Genomic DNA, 10,774 nt, shown 5'->3' on the forward strand with positions numbered 1-10,774 from the left:
CTGATGATATTTGTGTTGATCATGTCCCAGTGCATGAGGTGCTTCGGGGCGACAAGCGCAGTTTTGTTAGCACACCTGTGAGGCGTTTTGTTGGAGCAGCAATGCGGATGCACAAAGCCAAGGATGGACATGTTCGTCAGTTGTGTGGCCCCGGCATTACTCATCTTTTGCAGGGTAGTGCAAAGCAGGTTCATGTTCAGAAACAAAGGGCTCCAGCAAAGGTGGACAAGAAGAAGGTGATGGCGCCTATGCCCAGGCGTGTGTGGAGAAGAAAGGCACCCACAACTGAACCAAGTCGAGCAGACCAAGAGGGGGGATGTGGAGTGGTAGGCACGTGAGAGTTGAAGATGGCGAAGACGCGTGATGCTTTTGTTGATATCACGCCACCCTTTCTAGCAGACCCTCATGCGCTGAGGACAACGTTTTTTGAAGGGGGGGAGGATGATACGGGCACGACGGAGGAGGTGAAGCCCAATTTCAGGACTCCACCAAGCTAGGCGTGTCATTGTTATTTTTAATAATTAGATTTTTAATAATTATGAGTTTTTTCTTGGTTTTGGGCCTGTCCAACCAAGTCAGGTCGAGGCCCATTAGGCTGGGCGCCTCACCCCTCCATATAAGGAGCTGGGGCGCATTAGGTTTAGGGAGTTCGGAATTTTAGTCTAAAACTATCGAGTTGTGTTTCTTCGGTGAAGCATCCCTCCGGGATCAGCGATGCCGTTTATCTAATAAAGATTGCTACGGAGGTTCTTGTGTTCATCAAGGATTATCGTGCTTTGGTTTGAGGCGTGGTGATCTTCATCACGTTGCTTGCTGGATTTGTTTCCTCATCTTCAGGTTACGTGGATTACTCCCGTGATTAGAAGTTTTTCTATTTGATTGTCTTGCGGTGAAAGATCGGGCAAAAACTATAGGATCATCATGTTGATCCTTATTATTTGTGTTTCTAGCCGGATGGGCCACTACTAAATGGCCGGCCATAGATTAGGATTAGTCTTATTTAATAACTAACCCAAAACAGGTATTGGTACTAAGTCTAGATGCTATGTAGAATATGACTTAGGGGCCCCTCCACTATTTAGACTAATTAACTAATCTGCTATACAAATGACCCTATGACACTTGGGCCCCGCTATGACCCTGTTGACTAGTCAACCTTGACTGGTCAACTGCTGACTAACCCCTGGCCCCACCTGTAATACGCTCTAGCTAGCGTAGCTTTAGGTGGCAAAACTAATTACTTTTTTCTTAATTTGAATTAATATATTTCAAAAAATTGTTTAGATCTTTGAAAAATCTTAGAAAATAATCTGTAACTCGGATGAAAAAGTTTTATACATGAAAGTTGCTCAGAAAAACGAGACAAATCTGAATAAGCGGCCCGTTTGTCCACCACGCATCCCTAGCATAGCTAACACGCAACTTTCTCCCTCTAATTCATCTGTGCGAAAACGCTAAACACCAGGGATATTTTCCCGGATGTTTCCCCCCTTCACCGGTATCACCTATATCTGCGTTAGATCACCCCTGGCACCGCGTATTACCTCGTTATGTTTTGTGATGCTTTGTTTGCTCCATATTTATTATTTCTTCCCACTCTTCTCTCCGGTAGACACCGAGACCGACGCTGCTACTACCCAGTACGACTACGGTGTTGACGACCCCTCTCTCTTGCCAGAGCAACCAGGCAAGCCCCCCTTTGATCACCAGATATCGCCTACTCTTCTCTATACTTCTTGCATTAGAGTAGTGTAGCATGTTACTGCTTTCCGTTATTCCTATCCTGATGCATAGCCTGTCCTTGCTACTACTGTTGTTACCATTACCTGCTATCCTACTGCTTAGTATAGGATGGCTAGTGTTCCATCAGTGGCCCTACACTCTTGTCCGTCTGCCATGCTATACTACTGGGCCGTGATCACTTCGGGAGGTGATCACGGGCATATACTATATACTTTACACAGTTACATTACCTATGATACTGTTCGGAGATGGGGGCTGAAGGGGCAGGTGGCTCCATCCCGGTAGAGGTGGGCCTGGGTTCCCGACGGCCCCCGACTGTTACTTTGAGGCGGAGCGACAGGGCAGGTTGAGACCACCTAGGAGAGAGGTGGGCCTGGCCCTGGTCGGCGTTCGCAGATACTTAACACGTTTAACGAGATCTTGGTATTTGATCTGAGTCTGGCTACTGGCCTATACGCACTAACCATCTACGCGGGGACAGTTATGGGCACTCGACGTCGTGGTATCAGCCGAAGCCTTCGTGACGTCAGCGACTGAGCGGCGCGCGCCGGATTGGACTGGAACGCCTGCTAGGCTAGGTCTGCTTCCGGCCGCCCTCGCAACGTGCAGGTGTGCAATGGGCGATGGGCCCAGACCCCTGCGCCATAGGATTTAGACCGGCGTGCTGACCTCTCTGTTGTGCCTAGGTAGGGCTGGACGTGTTGATCTTCCGAGGCCGGGCATGACCCAGGAAAGTGTGTCCGGCCAAATGGGATCGAGCGTGTTGGGTTATGTGGTGCACCCCTGCAGGGAAGTTAATCTATTCGAATAGCCGTGATCTTCGGTAACAGGACGACTTGGAGTTGTACCTTGACCTTATGACAACTAGAACCGGATACTTAATAAAACACACCCTTCCAAGTGCCAGATACAACCGGTGATCGCTCTCTCACAGGGCGACGAGGGGAGGATCATCGGTTAGGATTATGCTATGCGATGCTACTTGGTGAACTTACCGTCTACTCTCTTCTCCTGCTGCAAGATGGAGGTTGACCAGAAGCGTAGTCTACGAAAGGACTAGCTATCCCCCTCTTATTCCGGCATTCTGCAGTTCAGTCCACCGATATGGCCTTTACACATATACCCATGCATATGTAGTGTAGCTCCTTGCTTGCGAGTACTTTGGATGAGTACTCACGGTTGCTTCTCCCTCTTTTCCCTCTATCCCTTCTACCTGGTTGTCGCAACCAGATGTTGGAGCCCAGGATCCAGACGCCACCGTCGACGACGACTCCTACTACACCGGAGGTGCCTACTACTACGTGCTGCCCGCTGACAACGACCAGGAGTAGTTAGGAGGATCCCAGGCAGGAGGCATGCGCCTCTTCCGATTTGTATCCCAATTTGTGCTAGCCTTCTTAAGGCAACTTGTTTAACTTATGTCTGTACTCAGATATTGTTGCTTTCCCTGACTCGTCTATGATCGAGCTCTTGTATTCGAGCCCTCGAGGCCCCTGGCTTGTAATATGATACTTGTATGACTTATTTTATTTGTAGAGTTGTGTTGTGATATCTTCCCGTGAGTCCCTGATCCTGATCGTACACGTTTGCGTGTATGATTAGTGTACGATTGAATCGGAGGCGTCACACCTGTTTATCTCATGTTGCCATATGTTCATGTTGTTTCCGTGAGATCCATGCCTCTTTTGAGGATGATCAGTAAGGATGTTTTATTAACCTTGTATTGCTCTATCCATCCATGTCTTTGTTTGCAATTATGGAGCACCCTAGCTTGAGTCAATCGAGCTCTACTTTTGCTACTTTGTGAATCTGGGCAGATTGTCAACTTGTTTGCAATTTTGCCGGTGATGTTGTAGTTGACCCGTGCATGCTATGCCATTGTTCTTGCCATGTCTAGCTTGCATTTTGTGTGTTCTTGATAGATGTATGCTTGTCTTGCCATGACATGCTCCGTAGTGAGTGCATCGAGCTCGTTTACATGCCTACTTGAGTTATGTTTCAGCATGTGCCAGTTTTCACTAAGTCTGAAATCTGATTATGTGTTTGCTATGTTCACGTGCTTGTTAGTATATTTTCTGATCCCTTTTGGCTCAAGGTCACTAAGGGAATTATGTTAAGATATTTGAGTAGCTCCATGCCATGTTTTACTTTGCCATGTTCAGGTCCTATAGCATGTTGTTTTGTTACTCCGAAGAGTGCTACTTGGTCTGAAATTTCAGACAAGTGTTAATTTCACTAAGTCTGAGATCTGTTTGCCATATGCATTTTTGCCATGCTTGTTTGAACCTGTTAATGGATGAATTGGCCGTAGCTCAGTGCTAGACTTTTGTTAAGCATGTTGAATGCATCCCTGCCATGTATTTTGATGCCATGTTTGTGTGCTGCAGCATGTTCATTTCATTGCATTTAGATGGCTACTTGTTGTAAATCGTAGACCGGTGTCATATTTGAATCGCTTGCCATTTCCAAACCGTAACTCCGATTCCGGCGTTCTTTATATCATTTTCAAACGATTTAATCTCATCTTTCCAGTGGCAAACTTGGATTTCCATGTTGAGGCCAGGTTCATGCATTTCCTGTCATATCTTGCATATGCATCCCGCATCGCATCCCGCATAGCATATCATCATCGCATCATATTGTTTGAGCTTGCCCGTGGTTGATTGTGTCCTTGTTGCTTGTTTGTCTTGTTTGGGTAGAGCCGGGAGACGAGTTCGCTAACGAGGAGTCCGTTGAGTTTGCTTTCGAGGATCCAGGCAACTCTGACAACTTTGCAGGCAAGATGATCATACCCTCGAAATCACTACTATCTTTGCTATGCTAGTTTGCTCGCTCTTTTGCTATGCCAAAGCTACGATGCCTACCATTTGCCTGTCAGCCTCCCAAATTGCCATGTCAAACCTCTAACCCACCATGTCCTAGCAAACCGTTGATTGGCTATGTTACCGCTTTGCTCAGCCCCTCTTATAGCATTGCTAGTTGCAGGTGAAGATTGAAGATCGTTCCTTGTTGGAGCATTTATTTACTTGTTGCATCTATATACTTGGTAAAGGGTGGAAGGCTCGGCCTCTCGCCTAGTGTTTTGTTCCACTCTTGCCGCCCTAGTTTCCGTCATATCGGTGTTATGTTCCCGGATTTTGCGTTCCTTATGCGGTTGGGTTATAATGGGAACCCCTTGATAGTTCGCCTTGATTAAAGCTTTTCCAGCAATGCCCAACCTTGGTTTTACCATTTGCCACCTAGCCTCTTTTCCCTTGGGTTTCCGAAGCCCGAGGGTCATCTTATTTTAGCCCCCCTGGGCCAGTGCTCCTCTGAGTGTTGGTCCGAACTAGAGTCCTGTGCAGCGCCCCCTCGGGGAAACTCGAGGTTTGGTTTTAGTTGTATGGAAAGCTCATCTGAGTGTGCCCTGAGAACGAGATATGTGCAGCTCCTATCGGGATTTGTCGGCACATTCGGGCGGTGTTGCTGGTCTTGTTTTAACCTGTCGAAATGTCTTGAAGAACCGAGGTACCGAGTCTGATCGGAACGTCTCGGGAGGAGGTCTATTCCTTCGTTGACCGTGAGAGCTTGTCATGGGCTAAGTTGGGACTCCCCTGCAGGGATTTGAACTTTCGAAAGCTGTGCCCGCGGTTATGGGTAGATGGGAATTTGTTAATGTCCGGTTGTAGATAACTTGAACCTTAACTTAATTAAAATGAATCAATTGAGTATGTTACCGTGATGGCCTCTTCTCAGCGGAGTCCGGAAAGTGGACACGGTGTTGGAGTAATGTTTGCGCAGGTTGCTCTTTAGTTTCTCGCTCGCGTTTGCCTCCTCTTCTCGCTCTCTTTTGCGAATAAGTTAGCCACCACATATGCTAGTCGCTTGCTGCAGCTCCACATATACATTTACCTTGCCCTACCTTTTAAGCTTAAATAGTCTTGATCACGAGGGTGCGAGATTGCTGAGTCCCTGTGGCTCACAGATTACTATTACACCAGATGCAGGTCCAGGTGATTCCGCTCCAGGTGACGTGCTCGAGCTCAAGTGGGAGTTCGACGAGGACTCTCAACATTACTATGTTTCCTTTCCTGATGATCAGTAGTGGTGCCCAGTTGGGGGTGATCGGGACCATGTCGCTTGTTGGGTTGTCTTTCATTTTGGCGCCGTAGTCGGGCCATGAGTGTTTGGATGATGTATGTTATTTATGTACTTGATTGACGTGGCGAGTGTAAGCCAACCATGTTATCCCTTTTATTATCTATATTACATGGGATGTTTGTGATGATTACCTGACTTGCGACATATGCCTTCAATGCGATTATGCGTCTAAGTCGTGCCTCGACACGTGGGAGATATAGTCGCATCGAGGGTGTTACAAGTTGGTAATCAGAGCCTTCCCCGACCTTAGAAGCCACATTGCTTGATTGTTTTTAGCAGCAGAGTTGTGTCTAGAAAAATGTTTTGAGTCATTTAGGAATTATATATCGGAGAGTTTAGGGATTTTTTTTACTTCCCATTCTCCTCATCGCTCTGGTAAGGCATCCTGACGTAGAGTTTTGACTCTTCTCTTCTCAAATTTCAGTAAAAAAAAATTTAGGATCACGCGGGTATCTTGGAATCGTTCCGATGGTTTTATGATGAGAACATTGTCTTGGTGCCTCCTGTCAGGGGTTTAGTGGAAGTGTCCCGGGGAGTTGAGCTCTGAGGTGTTGTCATCATAATTTTATCGTTGCAATTCTGGAATACTTGAGTTTAGTACGCCGACATCGAAAATCTCTTTTATGCAGTTCGTTGGTGAGATAACCTCGACGCCACCCAGTACTGGGGCAGGAGTTCGGGAGTATCACCATAACTTGTATAACGGATGCTTTTCGAAGGTTGAGGTAGATGGTTTCCGAAGGTTTCTCGGTTATGTGTTGAAGGATGGATACAGCTGGATGTAGGATTTGCTAGATTTGGGTGAGATATTATGCTTCCCCTGTATCCCCAACACCTGATTGCATAACCGGAAAGGTTCGGGAGTTTCATAGGTGGGAATTCTCGTAGCTCTAGTTCTTCTTCCACGGATATTGGTTTGAGATTGGGATTTCTTACCGATTATTCGTTCTTGAGCCGTACCTTGTTGATTTATTTATCTACCTTAATTCTACGTGGCTTCGCAATTTATGGATGTGTGACCATTTCAAGATGAATGCATTCGTTCTTTTTGTTCGGATGTGAAGACCTTATGTTGCAATTTTCATTCCGTTGGATTCAGCTTCAATATTTTTCTATCAACGTGCTAATGGATGTCAACCTCTTCAGGATGGCTCCTGCAACGCGCACGACTCTGAATCCTAATCCGCCACCACCTCCACCTCCTCCGGAGGCATGGCAAGCTGTGATGGCCGCAACCAGTGCAAACACACAGTTGATCATGCAAATTCTCCAAGAGCGCAATCAAGGCAACCAGGGGAATCAAGGCAACAATCAGAATCACTTTGCTACACTGAACCAGTTCCTTGCTAATGGGCCAAAGATGTTCAGCAAATGTGTTGAGGCAACCGATGCTGACGATTGGCTTGTGGATCTGTGTAAGCATTTTGAGTGCAGTAACGTCAGGCCTGAAGATTTCGTCAAGTTCACTTCTTTCCAACTCAAAGATCAAGCTGCAGAATGGTTCCAGCAGTACAAGGATTCCAGAGGTGGACGTGTGATCACTTGGGATGAATTCCGTCAAGATTTCCGAGCTCATCACATCCCTCAAAGTGTGGTTGAAAGTAAGCGTGAGGAATTCCGCAACCTGAAGCAAGGCTCTTTGTCCGTCTATGACTACAACAAGTTGTTCCAGAAGCTCGCCCGCTTTGCCAAGCAGGACGTCCCTGATGAGAAGAGCATGATATACCAGTTCAGGGGTGGTCTCAGAGAAGAAATTCAGCTAGCTCTTGTTCTCTTTGAGCCCTTGAGGTACGATGAGTTCTACAACATGGCACTGAAGCAAGAGGCCGCTCAGTTGAAGTGTGATGCTTCCAAGAAGCGAGTCAGAGACACTACGCCTTCTTCCTCTACTCAAGTGGCCAAGCAGCAGAAGTATTGGCTTCCTCCTCCTCCGTTCCGTCAGCCGTATCAGCAGAAGAGCAAAGATGGCAGTGGTTCTTCCCACCCACCCAACCCTGGCTTTCAAAACAAGACTTCGTCTCAAGCTCCAAGATCGAGTGCTCCGTACCACCGTCCGCTTTCAGAGGTCACGTGCAACAAGTGCCAAGAAAAGGGTCACTATGCCAACAAGTGTCTCAACCAGAGGCGTCTTCCTCCTCCTCCTGTGAGATCGGCAAGTACAGCTGTGGTCAAGCATAACCCCAAGCACGCCAAGGTCAACTTGATGAACGCAGCTCAGGCAGAGGACTCGTCAGATGTGATCATGGGTAACCTTCCTGTTAATGATATTCCTGCAAAAGTTCTTTTTGACACTGGTGCATCGCATTGTTTCATTTCCAAACCTTTTGCATCGAAGAATGAGTGCGATTATCAGTATCTGCAAAATTCCTTGCAAATCGTGTCACCGGGCAAGCAAATGACAGCTAATTTCTCCGTCCCGGATATTACTATCACATTGGGCGACTACAAATTTCTGGCTTCTCCTATTGTTCTGGGCAACTCGGATATTGATCTTATTCTCGGAATGGATTGGCTTTCTAAGCACAAGGCACATCTTGATTGTGTAGCCAGGCAGATTCAATTGACTCATTCGTCTGAGGATGTAATTGTCTTTGCCGCTCGTGATGATACCATCCGTCTGTTTTCTCTCAATGAGAAGGGTGAACTAGATGCTATCTCGCAGATTCCAGTCGTTTGCGAATATCAAGACGTCTTTCCAGAAGAGCTCCCAGGAATGCCTCTGCACCGGCCAGTTGAATTCGTTATTGATCTTGAGCCTGGCACGGAACCAGTGTGCAAGCGTCCTTACAAGCTTGGACCTGAAGAGTTGAAGGAGCTGAAGAAACAACTCGATATTCAAGAAGGAATGGGTCTCATCCGGCCTAGTTCTTCTCCGTGGGGTTGTGGTGTTCTTTTTGTGAAGAAGAAGGATGGAACGGACCGACTTTGTGTTGATTACCGTCCATTGAACAAGAAGACCATCAAGAACAAATACCCACTTCCCAACATCAATGAGCTGTTCGAACAACTCAAAGGTGCCCAAGTATTCTCCAAGCTTGATCTCCGTATGGGTTATCATCAAATTCGAATCTGTGAGCAAGATATTCCCAAGACGGCTTTCAGGACAAGCTATGGTTCATATGAATACACTGTCATGTCTTTTGGCCTCGTCAACGCTCTTCCGACGTTCTCTCGCATGATGAACTTCATCTTCAACGCCTACACCAATGACTTCGTTTTGGTCTATCTCAACGACATTCTGGTTTTCTCGAAGAACAAGGAAGATCATGCCAAGCACTTGCGTTTGGTACTCGATAAGCTCAGAGAACATCAGTTCTACGCCAAGTTCTTCAAGTGCGAATTTTGGCTTGATGAGGGTCTTTATCTTGGTCATATCATCTCTGCCAAGGGCATTGCCGTGAATCCTGAGAAGGTGTCTCCAATTGTGAATTGGGAACCTCCTCAGAACGTGAAGAAACTCCGTAGCTTCTTCGGTCTCGCAAGCTATTGTCGTAGATTCGTTGAAAACTTTTCTAAGATCGCGAAGCCTCTCTCTAATCTTCTCCAGAAGCACGTCAAGTACGTTTGGTCTCCTGAGTGTGACATTGCTTTCAACACTTTGAAAGAGAAATTGATCACTGCTCCAGTTCTGACTCCGCCTGATGAATCCAAACCGTACGAGGTATTTTGTGATGCCTCTCTCCAAGGTCTTGGCGCAGTGTTGATGCAAGAGAAGAAAGTTGTTTCTTATACCTCTCGCCAGTTGAAGCCTAATGAGAAGAACTACCCCACTCATGATCTCGAGTTGGCGGCAGTTGTGCATGCTCTTTTGACTTGGAGACATCTCCTATTGGGAAGAAAAGTGGACATTTTCACTAATCACAAGAGTCTCAAGTACATCTTCACTCAGCCTAATCTCAACCTTAGGCAAACTCGATGGGTCGAAATGATTCAAGAGTATAATCCGAGTATTGAGTATACTCCAGGCAAGGCCAATGTGATTGCTGACGCTTTGAGCAGAAAGGCTTATTGCAACAGTCTGATTCTCAAGCCTTATCAACCCGAGCTTTGTGAAGCTTTCCGCAAACTTAATCTGCAAGTTGTTCCTCAAGGTTTCCTCGCCAACCTTCAAGTCTCTCCTACCTTGGAAGACCAGATTCGCCAAGCCCATCTTCTTGATGCTATGGTGAAAAAGGTGAAGATTGGGATTGCCAAGAGTCAACCCAAGTACAAGTGCTACCGCCTTGATGACAAGGACACTCTCTTCTTCGAGGATCGTATTGTTGTGCCCAAAGGTGACCTTCGTAAAGTGATCATGAACGAGGCTCACAATTCTCTCCTCTCCATCCACCCTGGGAGCACGAAGATGTATCAGGACCTTAAGCAGGCTTATTGGTGGACTCGAATGAAGCGCGAGATTGCTCAATTCGTGAATGAATGTGATGTCTGCAGAAGAGTGAAGGCAGAATACCAAAGACCAGCAGGTCTCCTCCAACCTCTTGCCATTTCAGAATGGAAGTTTGACCACATTGAGATGGACTTCGTGACTGGGTTTCCAAAGTCCAAGCGTGGCAATGATGCTATATTCATTGTCATCGACAAGCTCACCAAAGTGGCTCACTTTCTGCCTATTAAAGAGTCGATCACTGCAGCTCAATTGGCGGAACTCTATACCTCTCGAATTGTCTCTCTGCACGGTATTCTACAAGTGATATCTTCAGACCGTGGCAACATCTTTACCTCCAAGTTTTGGGATTCTTTTCAGAAGGCCATGGGCACGAACATCCGCTTCAGCACAGCTTTCCATCCTCAAACTAGCGGTCAAGTCGAGCGTGTCAACCAGATTCTTGAAGATATGCTCAGGGCTTGTGTGATCTCCTTCGGCATGAAGTGCGAGGATTGTCTTCCTTAT

The 10,774-nt window shown here is 46.7% G+C and overlaps 1 protein-coding gene across 1 annotated transcript in view; it reads right to left on the minus strand.

The window, feature by feature from the left end:
* Nucleotides 1-1,432: 1,432 nt before the first annotated feature.
* The window catches only part of LOC125538461, a 15,332-nt gene continuing 5,990 nt past the window's right edge, over nt 1,433-10,774 (minus strand). The window contains exon 2 of the mRNA XM_048701744.1: nt 1,433-1,441. Within this exon, the coding sequence (XP_048557701.1) occupies nt 1,433-1,441 (9 nt within the window). The remainder of the gene's footprint in view (nt 1,442-10,774) is intronic.

Source organism: Triticum urartu, chromosome 2 (genome assembly GCF_003073215.2).
Source record: "Triticum urartu cultivar G1812 chromosome 2, Tu2.1, whole genome shotgun sequence".
Taxonomy (NCBI): domain Eukaryota; kingdom Viridiplantae; phylum Streptophyta; class Magnoliopsida; order Poales; family Poaceae; genus Triticum; species Triticum urartu.